Source organism: Bos taurus, chromosome 17, assembly GCF_002263795.3.
Source record: "Bos taurus isolate L1 Dominette 01449 registration number 42190680 breed Hereford chromosome 17, ARS-UCD2.0, whole genome shotgun sequence".
Taxonomy (NCBI): Eukaryota; Metazoa; Chordata; class Mammalia; order Artiodactyla; family Bovidae; genus Bos; species Bos taurus.
The window spans coordinates 72,461,195-72,479,447 of NC_037344.1; the positions used below are offsets into that span (position 1 = coordinate 72,461,195).

Here is an 18,253-nt window from a genome sequence, read left to right on the forward strand (position 1 = left end):
AGCAGCCGCCTGGCTCAGGCCGGCAGTGGGGCCAGCCTAGGGCTGCTCACCACCAGCACAGTTGATGGCAGAGTGGCAACTGTCTCCAATTCCTGCCCTGCAGACACCCGTGTCCCCTCCCAATTCCGGCACCAAGAGCAAGGGGACCCGTGCAGAACTGAGGGGCCGTGCCAGTCACCTTAGTCCCCCCAAGGCGAAGTTCCCACATGCAGGTCCTCCCAGGGGGATCAAGGAGATGAGCCCGACCTCATCAACCTCCAGCTCAAGGCAGATGCCGACCTCACAGATGCCAATGCACGCACAGCAAGAGACCGAATCGGAGCCAGGTCTCCATCACGCGACACCCTGCAAGGCGACAGCTGTGCACACGGCTACGCTGGAGCCTCTCTGGGTGGCAGGACACACCCCGCAGCCCCACACAGGTAAGGACAGGTGCGCACCTGTTAGAAAGGAGGGGGCGCCAGGCTCGGGCCCCCAGCCGGGCCCCCTGCTCACAGGCCACCTTCTTCCCTGCAGGATGGGTCTCCCCGCCCTTCTCCCCAGAGCTGGGCTCGCTGATAAAGAACCCCTCACCCCCAAAATGGAATCCAACAAGCCTGGTCCAGCAGGTACCGTGGGCTTCTGACAGCTCCAAACACACCCACACCCTGGGCACCGCGAGCGTGCAGAGGGCTGCAGGGCCACAGCCGTCGTCCCGAAAGACATCCCAGGAAGGGTGCCGAACGCTGAGACACAGATCTGCACTAACGTGTGAAGACAAGTAAACTACCACGGAGCCGCCCACTGCCAGGCCACTCACTCCACCTGAGGCCAGCGTGCCCACCTCCTGCCTGCTTCCCCGAGCCTGCGCCTGCACCGGGCCCAGAGGCAGCAACAGGTTCCTGCTGGAGAGGCAGCCAGGGTGGGGGAGACCCACGCACCAGAAGACACGCAACCAGGCTCAGGAGAGGCGACAGGAAGACAGCGGGAGCACAAGGCCAGACCCGGGCAGGCCGGGAGAGCACGCGGGCAGGGCCTCCACACACCAGTGGGCTCGGAGACCCCAAGCACCTCAGACAGAGGTGACTGAGCGGACCCATCCTCGGGGGACTGGGGGGCTGCCCCTCTGCCCAGGCAGAGCTCCACTCGTCTCTGGTCCAGACCTGACCCACCACCTGGGCCCCCGAGTCCCCCAGCCGGAGCCCAGAACCCACCTGCAGGGACACACCAGGAACCCCCTGCAGCCTGCCGCCCAGAAGAGACACCCGGGGGCCTCCTCTTCTCAGCCCAGTCCTCACCCCACGTCTCAGCACGCCCGGGCCGTTCTGCGGTGGCCTCCGCCTCCAGACCTCCACAGTGGGGAACTCCACTCAGTCAGTATCCAGCCCTCGCCCCCGACGCTGGCATCTGCAGCAGAAGGTGGACGCCCGCTGTGTGCCCCCGGGCGGCTGTGCCTGCACGTGAGCCGGATGTGCGCTCAGGCCACGGGCCTGGCCACCCAGACCCCCGCCAGTGCCCCTGTGCAGAGCACCACCTCCAGGTCCCTGTGCGTCCCTCCTGCAGAGGGCGGATGGGACCATGCCAGCTCCCGGGGTCACGCTGAGGTTACAGGAGGAACGCCGTCAGGCACACAGGCCCAGGAAGCACAGGGTGTGCAGGAGCCGGAGCCTCCCACCCACGCTCCTGTCTCTCCTGACACCCCCTCCTCAAGGGGGCCTCCCCAGGTGTGACGGGGGCCGAGTCCCCAGCACCCCACCCTCCCTCTGGGGCCCGTGGCGAAGCTCCTGGCCTCAGGGGGACCGGATGCCCTCCGCCCACCCAAAGGCTTTCATGCCACCAAAGGAAACTTGCCCGACTTGGGAACCATGACACCATCAGCCAACGGGCCTCCCAGGGGTGGAGGTCTCTGCAGCCCTGCCCCACTCCCAGGCGACCTGGCCAAGTGCTGCCTGTGTGTGCAGGCTTTTTTTCAGCCACTGCAGGACAGAAGCCTGCGGCTGGCGGCTGACCCTGCACCCAGCGTAAGATCCGAATCGCAGCAGCGCAGAGGACGACAGGGGACGTGGCACGCCCGCAGGGGAAGGGGCAGGCCCTCTGAAGCACAGCACCAGCGCACACGGTACAGACGGGCAGCACTCGCCAGGTGGAGGATGCTGAGGCCTGCCCCCAAGACCCTAGGGGCGAGGCCTTGCACCAAGGTCACAGGAGCAGAGCCTGGAGCCCAGGTCACTCTGACGCTGACTGAGCCCCTTCGTACCCATCGCCAAAAGCCCCCTCCTCCCTGATCATCGCTAGCAAGCTTCCTGACTCCCCAGTAGGCAAAGAGGCCCACTCCAGTGAACACCCTATAGCTCCACAACTCATCACATAACACCAGCCTTCCAGCAGGAATTTTCTTTGTCCTGAGGCTATAAAAGTTGGCGTTAACTCAGGAAAACTGTCGACTCTCCCTTGAGAGGAAAACTCCCGTCAGGAGTTCTCAGCCCACTGCACTCACGGTGCCCGTGTTACTTCTGCTCTTTGTTCTGCCGTCTGAAATGCTCGAGGTCTGGAAATCCTTTTCCTACCTGCGCTTGGACTGCCCCAGCATTTGGTGCCCCATATGGGGCTCTGTGTCTGGAAATTCTATTCCAACCTGCACTCGGACTGCCTCAACGGAAGAGATTCCTCCCACATTTTTATCGGCCACCCATCAGAGAGAGAAGTTCAAGCCCTGCCCTGAGGTCCAAGGAGGGGTGCCAGGGCCCGAGGGCCGGGGGCGCGCTCCCCACACCTGCAGCACAGCCCAGGGAGCCGACTGGTGAAGCATGGCTCGGGCCAGCACAGCAGAGAACTGTCCATCCTCCCTAAATGCCATCGGGCACCAAGGAAGCCCGGGAGCCTGCTTCCAGAGAGGAGACAAGTCACCGCACTGGCCCCCAGAGGGAACACGCTGTGTCCGACTCACACATCTACAGGGTTCACACTGTCAAGTCAGAAAAGACCTAAACTTTCTTTGGTTCGTCTCTTCGAGTGCTATACTCTCTTAGGCAGAGACTTCTTTAAAAATCGTGAACCTTTGTGGAGAGGAGGAGGATAAGGGATCAGCCAGAATGAAAAGTGAGTAAGCACACATGTTCGCAGGTGCCAGTGTGCACTGCGACTCTCGGGAGAGGAGCCCGCCTGCAGAGGAGCGGAGCCACGCGCAGGGGGAGGCGCTAGCCCAAGTCATGATCCAAACACACACACTCCCTGTAATATCCTCACTTAAATAAAAGTAAAATTAAGTAAGAGCTGAAAACCCAGGCTGGAAAGAGGGACGGAACCTGCAGGTTTAATTTCCACTTGCCTCACAGAGCCCTGTCAGGTGAGCAGCTGACCACGGGCTCCCACACATCTAACACGGCAGACCAAGACCCCCTGGAGAAGCTCAGCAGGAAGAAGAAAACACCAAGAAACTACCTTTATTATCCAAGTGTAACAGATAAGACATCACATCCATTTAACAAGAACAGGACACTGTAAAACCAGAAAAGTCACACTGCCAAGAAAAAAACAAAGTTCTCACAAATCAAAGTTTATTAGATGTTAGCAGGGAAAGGTCAGAGATAAAACTGAAGATGTCTCCCACAGGGCAGAGCCAGAGCCAGGAAACAGGAGATAGAGACAAGAAGAGGGTCAAAGCTGTAGGGGCCTGGGGAAGGGCGCACCCGGAGTGGCGGAACAGAGCCCCGGGGAGCAAGCAGAGGAGCATTCCTTGTAGTGCCGCCCGAGGCGAGCTGCCTTGAAGCTCTCTGTGAGGAGAGGCTCCCAACCTGGGCCCAAGCAGCAGCGGGATGGGCGGCTCAGTCCCCGGGGAGCCCCTCCACCGAGGAGGCCGCGTGCACCGGGACGGACGTGCCTCCCCAGAGCCCTTCCTGGAGGCTGCTGGACCGAGACACTGAGCCCAAGAGGAGGAAGCCTCCAGGGAGCAAGAACCCCGACAGCAGGGCCCTGCGGGACCCCAGCCCTGAGAGGGCCTCGCCCCCAGGCCACCAGAGCGAGGTGGGGAAGGACAGGCGGTCCTGTGGCACCGAGAGGCCACTGAGGCCGCAGCCCTCGGCCAGCGCGGTCAGCCAACCAGAGAGGGCCCGGGGCACAGCACCCCTGCGGGAGAGACCAGCCGTGCCGGTGCGGCCCAGCACCCAGGGGGCTGCGCTGGCAGCAGGAAACGACGAGACGCAGCTGGCTTAGTCACCAGCTGCGAGCAGACGCTCCCGGCCTGGAGGACGCCTGCCCGCCCTCACAGCAGCTGGGAGCCTGTCTCAAGCTACATCCCAAACCTCGACTCCCTGTTTTCTCCTCACGTCCCTGTTGGTCTGACGGAGCTCTCCAGTTTCTGCTAGAAAGATTTCTCAACGGCGGATGAGGCTCAGGGAAAGAACCAGACCTAAAGAAGCTACTGCTGCTCTTGGGAGGGTGTGTCTTATTTGAGCTCGAGAAGCCACACAAAGCTTCGTCACCCTCTCACTCCGCACGTCTGACTCATCCATGCACTGACCCCGGGCTCCAGGCCTGGGACCACGGTGGCTCCCCAGGTTCCAGCCCTGAGTGCGTCCCAGCCACCCCGGGGCAACCACCCGGTAAGGATGGTCTGTGTCAAGCCAAGAGCTTACGAAAGTGCTTATCTCGCAGGACTTGTGAAGTGTTCGGGAGGAGCAAAGCCATGTCTTCCAGAGATCCACACTTGATTCGGGCAGTGAGAATCACACAGTATCTGGGATGTGACTGAAAACGGTCCAGGGGAGGGGGGTCAGGGAGAGGGAGGGGAAACGCTGGTCCCAAGATGTGAGCTCTCCAAGTAGTGGGGAGACCGCACTCCCATGATCCCTACTTCTGTGAAGGGTTGGAGAAGCCCTAATGGGACTTTGAACAAGATAGGAAATTAAAGGGTCATCTCATCTGGTGCAAGCCTGCTCACACCCTCATCCTGTCAGAGACTCCGCCCTTCAGTTCAGTCGCTCAGTCTGTCCGACTCCTCGAGAACCATGAACCGCAGCACGCCAGGCCTCCCTGTCCATCACCAACTCCCGGAGTTCACCCAAACTCACATCCATCGAGTCGGTGATGCCATCCAGCCATCTCCTCCTCTGTCGTCCCCTCTCCTCCTGCCCCCAATCCCTCCCAGCATCAGAGTCTTTTCCAGTGAGTCAGCTCTTCGCATGAGGTGGCCCAGGTGCTGGAGTCTCAGCTTCAGCGTCACTCCCTCCGCAGCACGCCCGGGGCCGGTCTCCTCTGGGACGGCCTGGCTGGGCCTCCTCGCCCTTGGAGCCACCGTGCTAACCTCACCAGACGCTCCCAGCGGGGAGGCGGGGACACGCAGTGTTTAAGGCAGGAGCACACTCTGTCCCCCTCTGCCTGGCAAAGTAATAAAGTATCCGTTTCTACTTCACCCAGACAGACAAATAGGGTCATTTCAAGCACACAGGAAGACACTGCAGAGATGAGTGAAGGAGGCTCACATCCAAGAGCGTCCTGCAGTGGGGTCCTCCGGGCCCTCACGGGGAGCGACCATGTGGCCTAGAGAGCCTGGGCCTCTGGGACGGGGGCAGCACGAAGCCTCATAAACCTGCCCTAGTGACCGGAAGTCGGTCCAGTCCCTGCCCACCCAGACAGACCAGAAGGCTCGCCGTGTCTCAGTTCAGTTCAGTGGCTCAGTCATCTCCGATTCTTTGTGACCCCCTGGACGGCAGCACACCAGGCATACCTGTCCATCACCAACTCCCGGAGTCGACTTAAACTCATGTCCACCAAGTTGGTGATGCCCTTCAACCATCTCATCCTCTGTCGTCCCCTTCTCCTCCCACCTTCAATCTTTCCCAGCATCAGGATGTTTTCCAATGAGTCAGTTCTTCCCATCAGGTGGCCAAAGTACTGGAGTTTCAGCATCAATCCTTCCAATGAACATTCAGGACTGATCTCCTTTAGGATGAACTGGTTGGATCTCCCTGCAGTCCAAGGGACTCTCAAGAGTCTGCTCCAACACCACAATTCAAAAGCATAAATTCTTCAGCGTTCAGCTTTCTTTATGGTCCAACCCTCACATCCATACATGACCACTGGAAAAACCACAGCCTTGACTAGACGGACCTCTGTCGGCAATGTCTCTGCTTTTGAATATGCTGTCTAGGTTGGTCATAGCTTTTCTTCCAAGGAGGAAGCATGTTTTAATTTCATGGCTGCAGTCACCATCTGCAGTGATTTTGGAGCCCAAGAAAATAAAGTCTGTCAATGTTTCCATTGTTCCCCCATCTATTTGCCATTAAGTGATGGGACCGGATGCCATGATCTTAGTTTTTTGAATATTGAGTTTTAAACCAGCCTTTCCACTCTCACTTTCATCAAGAGGCTCTTAAGTTCCTCTTCACTTTCTGCCATAAGGGCGGTGTCCTCTGCATATCTGAGGTGATTGACGTTTCTCCCGGCAATCCTGATGCCAGCTTGTGCTTCGTCTAGTTCAGCACTTTGCATGATGTACTCTGCACAGAAGTTAACCAAGCACGGTGACAACACACAGCCCTGACGTGCTCCTTTTCCCATTTGGAACCACTGTGTCTAGCCTCGTGAGAACTGGAACCACGGACACACAAGTCCCAGCCAGAGTCCCAGGGCAGGGACTGTGGTCGTGAGAAAGCCACCACTCAAATGAACTCAGAGTATCATTCCACTTCAAAAACACGGGGCTGTGTGTGTACTGGCATATTTAAAATGCATACACATCAAGTCATATGCCCAAAGAAACAGTACTGAAGGAAAGAGATCAAAATGTCAGCAACAGCCACCTCTGGGCAGAGTAAGCATGAAAAACACTCTGCTGCTCTGAAATCATCTGCAATGTTATCTGAACAGAATGAAGGGCTGTGCCCACCAGCCCCCACTGACTGAAACAGGAGCTGGAGATGGGCCACCGCTGCTGGGACGGGCTTCCCGCTCCCATATCCTCTCCCTCCGCTCCTCGGAAACCGCCACTGGTGCCACCTGGGAAAAGCCCCAGCTGGCGCTAAGAATCTGAAGGCCAGAACTGGAGGCAGAGTCCAGAGAGCCAGCGCTGCACCCAAGGAGCCAGGGCCAAGCCGCCCGGGGGCAGGGTCACGTTACACGGGATGGTGCCGCGCCACGGAGCAATGGCAGAAAGAAGAGTCTGCCACCCACGAGGACGAGTATCGCTCACGTGACACTCAGTGGAGCCCAGACCCAGGGGTGCACAGCGTGGGGTTCGTGGCCGGGAAGTCAGGAAAGCAGGGCCAGCTCTGCACCAGCTGAAGCACAGGGTGCCGCCCGTCCAGGACGCAGCCTGGGCGGCGGGTGGGCCTTACTTCAACACGAGACACACGATGGGAGTCTGGGGAGGGCCCTGGGCCCCAGCCCCACCCTCAGCTTTAGTGCCCAAATGGACCTCAGCCCTGGGCAGGGGTCTGCGAGTCCTCCCTGGGGTGACTCTCAGTACCCGATGGCTGTGAAGGGCCCCCGGCGGCCCACAGGGCCTTCTCTCCACTTGACAACAGGGGCGGCCAGAACACTTCCTCGCATCGCACCTCTGATGAGGACGGAGAGGAAGCTGGAAAGAGGGGAGGACAGGTCAGCAGGCATGAGGCGAGCACTGCCCCAGCCCCGGAGTCTGGACAGGCTTCGGAGAGCAGGCGCCCTGGGCAGCGCCTTCTGCCCCTGTCTGCCCTGCCCGGCCTGGATGCTAAGGGGCTGAGCAGAGGCCACTGGGTCACACCCCGCCCTGGCCCTTACTCTGGTCCCCAGGTCAGGAGGAGCACCCGCTGCTCATCACCAAGTCAGAGCAGAGCCCAGCAAGGACTGGCGAGCAGAGAGAGGACACGCCCGAGCGCTCTGCCGTCACAAACAGCCTCAAAAACAACAAGTTCAAATGTCTCCCCAGGCACACGCTGTGCCAAGTGCATTACCGCGCCTGGAGACCCCGTTACCGACAGGCCCACACAACTCCTTCAGGCGGCTCCATAACCCACCGGCCCCGCTGGGCCAGCGAGGCGCCTTCTTGTTTGCCTTTGGCGACACCCCACAGCTTGAGGGACCCCCGACCAGGGGCGGACTCGCACCCCGGCAGTGACAGGGCCAAGCAAGAGACCACCAGGCGTCCTCACGGGCAGAGCTTCTTATGAAAGTGGAGGACGCGCCCCCCGCCCTCTGGATTGTGGTTTTGAGGGAACCACGCCTGGGCTGCTAACTACCCTCCCCTGTCTCCTGGACCAGGTACTCCTTTGCTCATCTGCTAAGCAGAAGCACCCAGGAACAGCCTGGACGCCCGTCCACACGGCTCCACACGCCTCCTGCAGCCGCTGACGCCCCTCACCTGGGACCAGGCACCGCGGGTGCGCACGACGCAGAGGGGTGACCAGGTCCTGCTCCCCACAGACTTCTAACACAGCCGGCAAGGCAAAGCAAGTACCCACGAGTGTCAAACCGCAAGAGAGTTCACCTGTTCTGTTCGTGCCAGGACGCATCCAATCAGAGCCCAACAAGCACAGGAGGGAGCAGGACCACTGCGGGCGGAGCCACCAGGGCTCAGGAGTGAAGAGGAGAAGCGACTGCGGCCGGAGGCACGGAGCGGGGAGTCTGGTGGGGGCTCTCCCGCTGCATGGGGCAGAGGCGGGGAGGGAACCTGGACCGGCAGCTTCAGATGGAAAGCAGAAGCCTCTCAGCAGCGGTGGGGAGGGCAGAACCACCTTCAGACGACTGTGCTGGCAACGGGCCAGGCGAAGGAGGCTGCCCACTCTGACTGAGAGCACGGGGCAACTCGCCACCTCACAGCAGCTGGAGGAGACTGCGGCCCTCCTTCTCCTCCCTGCACACAGGGTCTACCTCTCCTTCAAAAGATTTCTGATTGCAAACAAATACATATTGACTATTAAACTACACAGTACCCACGTGTACAAATTACAAACAAAATTAAAATCACTCAGACAACCAGCGGGAGGTAATGACTTAAACTCAGCTGGCACCCGATGTCCATGGCTCGTGCAGACGCCAGCCTGCCTGCATCCCGCATGCGTGGTGCTGTGACTTTCTCAGACTCTGAGATGAAACCTATCCGGGTGACCCACGGTCACCCCTGGAGAGGCAGGAAGCAACTGTGACTCGAGAATGCTCTCGATGCTCCTGCCTCGAGGGGCTCAGACCAGGGCTGCCAAGCATTCAACAACCCCGATGCAAACTCTGGGTGAGGCAGTCACAGAGCGCCGGGGCGGGGTGGAGGGCCGACTGGGCGGGCGAGGGGCACGGGGCCTGGTGCTGAGCCAGGGAAGCGAGCAGGAGGCGGGTCAGCCAGGTCCACAGCTGGGCGCCCGTGAGGGTCTGTGGCAGCCTGGCACGGTAGGGGCGGCAGGCAGGCAGGCACAGACTCTGGAGGAGGAATCCCGGCATGGAGATGAGTCCACCGGCTGCCACCCAAACATTCTGGGTGTCAGAGTGACTGGGGACAGAGGGTGGAGTCCGTGAGTCGAGAGCTGACAACTTGAAGCCCAGTGCTGAACACACAGGTGTGGCGGGGTCTTTGTACTACTCGGTTCTATGATCCTTTTTGAATTTTTAAAAAGCCATCAGAATTCCTTTAAAAATTGACCTTTAGGGTTCATAACTGACATCACTGCCCTCAGGGATACTCTTCTGGGGCAAGTATCCCTTGCCCTTCACGAGAACTTCCCACCCTAGAATGCCCACGTAGGGTCCTGGACCAGCCACAGCCACCAGGTCAGGAATGGCACCAACAGCTGGACGATTTCCAGCCAGGAAGCGATATGAGAGCTACAGCCCGTGAGGCCAAAGGTCAGCGGGGCTTGTGGTGCTGTGTCAGCCACCCTGTGGGACCCAGTGACCCAAGGGGAGTGGCTAAAACTGCCAGCAGGCTGCCCACTGGCAGCGGCTCCACCGAAGTGCTCTCGGCGCATCTGGCTTGGGTTAACTGCCACGCCCCCAGTTTCCCCAGAGACGTGACCACTCTTTCAGACGAAAAGGCAGTTTGCCTCGAGGCAGTGGGTGAGCCAACAGGCCAACTACTGCAGCAGGGCGCAGAGCATGCCCCCCGTTTCAGCTGCCTTGAGAAAACCCTGGGTGACGGACGGCTCCTGTCCCCTCAGCCACTCTCATTCCTGGTCTAGGGGAGCAGAGCCAAGGCTCAGGACCCTGAAGTCAGCATCTCACCAAGCACGTTCTGGCTGTTTCACTGGGACTTATGGTGACCAGACAGGGCCCCTGGCCTCAGGGCGCAGACATTCTGTAGTGGGCTGTACCCAGACACCAGCCCAGCCACGTGGATGACACCTGGCCAGGAAGAAAGTGATGGTCTCAGCAGCCTCCGCGCTGGAGAATAAGGCCAGAGTCACACCACGGAGGCCCAGGGCTGCTGCGGCCTGTGGGCCAAGCCAGGAAAAGCATCAGCCAAGACTCAGCGGTTTCTGCCCTAGGGAGGGACCACAAGCCACAGGCAGGCTCCAGACGCGCAAGCTTCAGGACGCTCCCTCCCTTCTGAAGGCCTCTCCAGACCCTTCCAATCGCTGTCTGGTTGTTCTCTTCAGCTTCTGTGCTTGCTTTGTTTCTGGGTAACAGCTCCTTCCGGAAGGCATGCTCCTTCCGGCCCAGGCTGAAATCTCTGCACCTCCTAGGTTGCAGACCTGGATCCCCCACGTCCCTTGGGGGCTGTGGCAGAAGAGGTGGCTGACCTGTTGCTGCCCCCCGACCCGTGACTCCCCTCCGCACTCCCTCCCTGACCCTGGCCCCCCACTGGAGCCCTGACCAGGGCTGCCCTCCCTGAGCCCTGTCTCCTCCCCTTGGGATCTGTCAGCCCAGCGGACGTTCATTCACTCCACGCCTGAAGGTGCAACCTGCTGTACTCAAGGGTGGGAGGTATCAAAACAAAACTCAAGACGAGTCTCTGGAGATGCTTAAGGCAGCCCTTTCTCACATTCACAGCGCTGCTCACTTCTCACACATGCTTGTTCTCCAGAAGCCAACAGACCGAACATGCGTGCGCAACACTCACCCCACGACCCCAGAAGGCAGGTCTAAGGCCCACAAGGGCCAGCTGGGGAGCCCTCAGGGGGCTGCTCTCGCGGTCCTGCGGGGAAAGCAGATGTTCCACAAGCAGCGCATCTGAGCCACCAAGAGTTTCACAGCTACGCTCCCCAGAGGCTCTGGTAAGTGCCATCGGCCCCCTCCCCACCTTCACTGGCCCCTCCTCCTGCCAGGGCCCGGGGTGGGGGCATCAGGCGACATATCACTGAGAGTCCCCAGCCCTCCGTTCCCCTCCCGCCAGCCCTGTGAGACAGACTGGACTCCTGCCTTCGAGAGGAGATGACCAGAAAGGTGACGTGCCCAAGGTCACTCAGCTAACACGTGGAGAAAGTATGGGCTCCCAAGCTTCAGAGTGCGTGCTGGAGCCGGTCGCCCAGGCCAGTGGTTGAGACAGCGGCTCACACAGCCCCCAGGACGACGCTGCCCCTGCACGCTTCAGCAAGTGCTTCACACGACAGGCGTCAATGTCACAGGATCAGAGTCTTGCGGGAGACTCAAAGGGCCAGAGATACATTACAGCGGTGACCCACTCTAGGCAGGGTGGGCAGGACCTGGAGAATTCGATATTGAAGCAGACCTATCAATAAAGAGAAGGAGCTGGTCAGGAATGCAGCGGGGGAGTGTACCCGTTGTGGAGTTCTTTAAATACTCCATGAAACACTGTTTAAGGGAAAGCACAAAGAAAGAATTGGGAATGTGCAAGAAGCTGAAAGACCAGAGAGGCTGGACAAGAGTGGGGGTTCAAGAGAGGTGGTGAGGCCAGGCCGGGCCATCCGAACTCTGTCCTGACGCTGAGGACAGTCACTGAGGAGTTGTCAGCAGGGCAGGAGGGAGCGAGGGGAGGCAGAAGTCGGGGAGTGGGAGCTAAGGAGAGGCTGCTCCGGCGTCCCTGCAAGGCCTCCGGACAAGCCCCACTAACGCTGCTTTCCGCAGTGGAGTCGGGAGCTGCTTCTTCAGCCCATGCTCCGAGCACGTTTTCTCCAGAGCGACTCAGAGCTGGGTGAGGGCAGAGCGCTGTGCTCACATGCTCCCCTCCCTCTGCAACGTCCCAGTTCTCCACTTGGTTTTCCTCATTCAACTATAAATTACTTTGGCTCAAAACATTTCCCAAGGGACCACCCCAGAGGTCCAGGTGCCAAGACTCCAGGTTTCCACTGCAGGAAGCACAGGTTCAATCCCTGGTTGGGGAACTAAGATCCTGCATGCCCTGTGGCAGGGGCCAAAAAATAACCCAACAAACTAACAAACCATTTCCCAAGACAGCCAACTTTCAGTGCCAGCATAAGCACTGTAGAAAGTCAGAAGTAACAATATGCCAGGTGTCCTGACCTTTCTTTTGTAACTCTGAACACCATAAACCAAGACACCAAGAATCACAGCTTTCAAAGTGAAACCTGGAGAGAAAACAGAAAATCTGAGAACTGAGAACACCAACACGAGTGAGGCAGACAGCTTCCGAAACCGCTCATCCTGGGCTCCCCACCGTGCCCAGGCCCTAACCCTGAACACACCCACAGGAGAGGCAGAAGGGCCTCTGCAGATCTAATCAAGGCATTGACTTCAAAGCGGGGACAACATCCTGGATTACCCTGGCAAGCTCAATCTACTCTGAGCCACTAGCAGAGAATTATTTTTTTCTGGATGAGGCAGAAGAGCCCACCCTTGCTGGAGCTGGGCATGTGGGTGTGGGAGGGAATGGAGCCAGCCCCCAGGAACAAAGACAGACTGACCCTGGCAAGGCTAACAGCCAGGGAGGCCCGATTTCGCCTCAGGCCTCCAGCTGTGTGGGAACTGAACTGTCAACAACCTGAAGGAGCCTGAAAGCAAATTCTACCCCCAGAGCCTCCAGGAGGAAAGGCACCTGCCAACATCTTGATTTCAGCCCTGGGAGACCCTGGGGAGAAGACTCAGCTGAGCCCACTGAGACCTCTGAGCTACAGAATCTGCTGGGTAATAATACACCTCGGTTGTTTTTAAACAAAACAAATTGTAGGCAGCAACAGAAAAGTAGTATCTAAGCACCAATCTGGCAAAAATAAAACAAAAAGGACGCAGGTTCTCTGGAAGCAGAGGGCTGAATCGAGGAGCACTCAGTCTGTCCTCTTTAGTGGCCCCCAGCCCTCAGACACGCCCCTACCTGCCCCACTTCCTTCGGGGACAATTCATTCCTCCCGTCTTCAAACTCCAGGCTTCCTCCAAGAGAAATCTCTGACCTGGGGACCTTTCTTACAGGAGCCCAGAAATGGACCAAGCCTCAAGATTGCACTGAGTCTGCAACATGGGCAGAACCGTCCCAGACCATTCCACGGCAGTCCCCACTGCCTGCCCTGGACTGCCGGCTTCCCTGCCTTCCCCCACTTCCTTCCTTCCACAGGGCTGCACCCCACCCCCTCCAACCAGTTAGTCAGCAAGGGCCATCCACCGCACTCACTCTCCTCTTTCCCTGGGATCGTCTTCCTCTTTCACTTTCCAGCACTGTCTCCTGCAGGCCTTTATAAGCACTTCCCTGATTAGGTCACTCCTCAGCGATTTTATGGAGCGATGAGAAAGACAGGGCTCTAGCAGGGGGGAATTCAAGCATGAAAAACGACAGGTCCCCAGACCCCCAAGAGCTCAGAACTCTCGGAATGGCCTTCCTGGCCTCTCTCTGTTCTTGATCCGCCTGGGGTGAGAGGGTGGGGAAATCGAGGGATCTTCCCAACTCTGGCATCTCAGCACCTCCAGGCAGGCCCCGTGCCAAACAGAGGCTCACCTCCCCAGCGCTGCACTTCCACCACTAACTGGCCGCCCCCGTTCGCCCTCGCTGCACGATCGTCTCCTGAAACCCCACGACTCAGCCTAGCACGAGTACCACCCCGCTGCGCGGCGGGGGCTCACTCTCTCCAAGCCTCAGCTGGCGGTGACGGCCCTTCCCACTCCGACTCGTCTTTCTGGGGCTCGACTTCTGCGTCGCCTACTCCCCAACGCTGCTCCTGGCCTGCTGAAGCGAACTGTCAATTCCGGAACGAGAAAGCCGGCGCTGTAACTGCGCCCCGAGGCGGCGGCGCGGCCCCCGGGGGCGGGGGCTGATCCCCGCCGGCCCCGCAAGCCCTAGCAGAAGGCAGTAAACCCGCGAGCGGCCACTGCGGAGAAGCGGGAGCTCGGCGCGCCAAGTCCCCGGGCGCCAGGCAGCCCCTAGCCTCGAGGGGTCAGCAGCTGAGACCAAGCAGGAGGCAAACAACCCCAGCTCTTCACGCCCACTGCCGACCGAAGGTCGCTTCCTGACGGCCTCTTCCTGTCGCCCTCCGGCGAAGCCCGCGCCGGGGAGGGGGTCGCCCGCAGACTCCCGCCCCCACCGCGCCTCCCGTCCTCAGGCGCTTCTCCGAGGAGGAAGCGCGAGGCGCCCAGCGCTGCGGACGCCGCCACGGGCGGCCCCGGGCTCCTCCGGCCGCAGCGGGGCGCGGAGCGGGGGAAGGCCGCCGCCTCCGGAGCACACGAAGGGCGAACGCGAAAGCTCAGGACGATGACTCAGAAGCCGGGGCTCGCCCGCTCCAGGAGTTCAGCCCAGGAAGGAGAGCCCGCGGCCCGGAGGGGAGGGAGGGGGGACGGCGAGGGCCACGGCCCGGTCCCCTCCGCGGCCCGGCGCCCTGGACCCCGCCGTCCGGCCGCGCCGCCCCCCGCCGCGAGGAGAGCCGGGGAGGGGGCTGAGGAGGAGGGCGGGGGTCGCGCCGCCGCCCCGGCCCCTACTCACATTTGGCTGACCAGCTTCTGCCGGAAGGTGGGGCTCCGCCAGTCGGTCTCCTGCCCCGAAACGTCCATGCCGGTGCCCAGCTCCCACCTCCCGTGCCCCACTCCGCCGCCGCCGCCTCAGTCGCGGAGCCAGGCCCAAACCCGGAAGCCGTCGGCGGCGCCTCGGCCGCGCCGGAAGAGGAGAGGGGCTTGTGGGAAATGGGGGGGCGCGCGCGCGCGCACAGGCTTGTGGGAAATGGAGTCCGCGGGCGCCCCACAGCGCGCCGCGCTCCGGCTCACCCGCTTGGCCTGTGGCCCTACTGCGTGCAGGTCCCGTGAGCCCAGGGCGTCCGCACCAATCAGGGAGGCGGCGCGAAGCCGCACGCTATCTGAGCGGATGCTTTGGAGACACTGTTTATCAAAGATTTTTCAGCATCTGCTCGGCCCTTCCTGCGGTCGCATCCCAAGACGGACCAGACCCTGGTTCTCTCCGTGAGACTTTTGGAACTTCATATCCCACCAATGGCTCTGTTTTCTAGGGCTTGGGAATGTGAGGAACCCAAACCACACTGCTCATTTTTCAGCACAGGCTTTCCCGTCTGGCCCAACAGCACTGTCCGTGGAGAACACAGTCCAGATGCTCACGAAAGGCACACGAATGTGCCCAGTGGAGGAGGCAGGGGGAGCTGGAGGCGGGCGGGAATGGCCCCGGGGGTGAAGCCTGAGGCTACTCTTAGGAGGATGAAATCTCTGCCAGATTGATCCTATGGGGCTCTGTCTGTGCCCCTGGGGAGGGAAGGCAGGTGACAAAAATCCTGAGCCCAAGTGCTCCACAGAGGCTATTGAATGAACGTACAGTCACCAAGATGGGCTTCGTGGAGCAGGAACTGACACCTACCGACGCCTGCGAAGCGCCGGCCCAGGAGGGGCTGTGTCCACTCTGTGTCCCTGAGCCCCAGGCAGGAGTAGGGGACAGGACTGGGAGAGGAGGCAGTGAGCAGTTTCCCCAGAGGGGCCCCTCTTGTCCTCAGGTTTCACGTCTTGCAGTGATGGACAGCTGGTCACATCTTCAAACTTTTTTGCTCTCATTCTTTCAAAAGTAATTTTTAAAAATTCTGTCCTGGGAATTCGCTGCCAGGCCAGCTGTTGGGACTCTAAGCTTTCACTTGACAGAGCGCAGGTTTGACTGCTGGTGGGGATCTAGGATCCCACAAGTGTCCAGGTCAACAAAAAAATTCTGTCCTTGCGGTGATCAACTTGTGCTGGTTTGCCTAGGACTTCCCAGTTTTAGCTCCCAAAGCCCATGTCTTGGCCACCCTCAGGCTGACTGGAATGGTTCATTGTCCTGTCTCTGTCCCTCTTGCACATTTAATAAAACTGAGATCTAATACACGTATCATATAGCTCACTCTTAAAGTGTGCTTCAACTAACTTGTGTTGTGTGCTAATTGTGTTCAATAAACCAAGTGATTCATGAACTAAATACTGGTTATGTATATTGTATATCTCCAATTCAATGACTTTTTTTCCTGTCCTTACTGTCGCTCCCTGTGACGAAGAGGCTCAGAACATTGTCAAGAATTTATCAAGATAAACTTAAGTGCTGTCCCCTTTGGTGTTTGCTCCAGACTTTTATTTCTACTTATCCGTTTATCTGGGTCCAGAGGCGATGACAGCTGGGTTAGAGTCTGGATGGTGACCAGGGAAAGAGAGGCAGAGACGGCCACAGACCTACTGGCCTCAGGGAGAGGGGGAGAGACAGGAAGGTAGGTCCTGAATGGACTGCAGCGGGGAAATGGCAAAACTGACCAGAGGCAGGATCCCTTCCCAAGCTACCCGAGGTGCTGGGCCAAACCTCTACTCTACTGGTTCCCGAGACCACCTCGCCATAGCTGGACCCTGTCACTGGCCACGCATTTGGTGGGTACCATGCTGGGCCCTGCAGAGGCAGGAGCTGGAAGCTTCCCTCTACAAAGCCTTGCACACCCTCCTGGGGGCTCTGGCCCTCTCCTTCCAGCCTTGTACGGGGACCCCTCTAGTCCCCCTCCTCACTCTGGTGCTGCCCTCACTCTGCCCCTCCTGAAACCGTACACCTCGGATAGGGGACTGGACCTGGCCAAAATCCAGACTGAGACCTGAAGTGAAAGTGAAAGTGAAGTCGCTCAGTCGTGTCGGACTCTTTGCAACCCCATGGACTGTAGCCTATCAGGCTCCTCTGTCCATGGGATTTTCCAGGCAAGAGTGCTGGAGTGGATTGCCATTTCCTTCTCCAGGGGATCTCCCCGATCCAGGGATCGAACCCAGGTCTCCCGCATTAGGGAAGCTCTTAGAGAGACTCGAACCCACTGTCTTTTAATTGGAATTGCACACCTGGTCTCAGGATTTAATGAAGCTAAGGTTCTTTATGTCTCCAGGCAGGAGGAATTCAGCGAGAGATAAAGTGACAGGTAAGAAGTGGATTTATTTAGAAAGAAACACTTTCCATAGATAAAATATAGCAGTCCCAAAATATGTGGTGGTTTCTTAAGGGCTGGGTAATTCCATAGACTAATGAATGGGAGGGTTATTCCAACTATTTTGGAGATTGGGTGGGGATTTCTGGGAACCAAGCCACCACCCACTTTTTTGGCCTTAGATGTCAGCCTCAGGGAGAGGAGGAGAAGGGGACGACAGAGGATGGGATGGTTGAATGGCATCACAGACTCAATGGACATGAATTCGAGTAACTTCCAGGAGTTGGTGATGGACAGGGAAGCCTGGCGTGCTGCAGTTCATAGGGTCACAAAGAGTCGGACACGACTGAGCGACTTAACTGAACTGAACTGTCAGCCTCAGAACAATCTCAGCTCCTGTGAGCACATCATTTAGATGCTATTATATTACAATGGGTGCGTAATGAGGCCCAGGTCCACTGGAAGTCAAATCTTCCACCTTCTTGGACGTTGGCAATTCTAACTAGTTTTTGTCCTGTCCTCAAGGGCTATGTTGTTCTTTTAAAGGTTGCGCCCTGCGCCCTTCTCTCCTGTCTCATGTCCATGCCAGCACTTGCCAGATGTAACCCCTCTTCTGTGCCTGCAATCATTTATGAGTGTGGAGGTGGGGGGCAGTTGTTGCTTCTAAAAGCAACACAGTAGAAACTTTATTTTTTATTGGAGTACAGTCGCTTTTTTTTTTGGCTTCCTTGCTGGCTCAGTGGTAAAGAGTCCACCCACCAACGCAGGAGACGCTCGCCTTCTGAGATGGCCTGCACTCTTTCCATGGAGTGTTTCTAAATAAACCTGCTTCTCACCTATCACTTTGTCTCTCACTGAATTCTTTCTGTGATGACACGTAAGTAACTTGAGCTTCATTACATCCTGAGAGCAGGTGTGTGATCTTGATGAAAAGAAGGTGGTTTCAGGGGCTTCCCTGGTGGTCCAGTGGTTAAGGAGCCACCTTTCAACGCGGGGGACGTGGGTTCGATCCCTGGTCGGGGAACTAAGATCCCCCCTATGCCACAGGGCAATTAAAC

General features: G+C 58.7%; 1 protein-coding gene across 5 annotated transcripts in view; it reads right to left on the reverse strand.

Moving 5' to 3' along the window:
* The window catches only part of MED15 (mediator complex subunit 15), a 45,170-nt gene extending 30,239 nt beyond the window's left edge, over window positions 1–14,931 (reverse strand). For 2 of the 5 annotated variants that reach the window (XM_010814253.4, XM_010814252.4), the window contains exon 1: window positions 14,765–14,913. In XM_010814253.4, the coding sequence (XP_010812555.2) occupies window positions 14,765–14,832 (68 nt within the window). In that variant the 5' untranslated portion in view covers window positions 14,833–14,913. 5 annotated transcript variants of the gene reach the window in all.
* Between the last annotated feature and the right edge of the window lie 3,322 nt (window positions 14,932–18,253).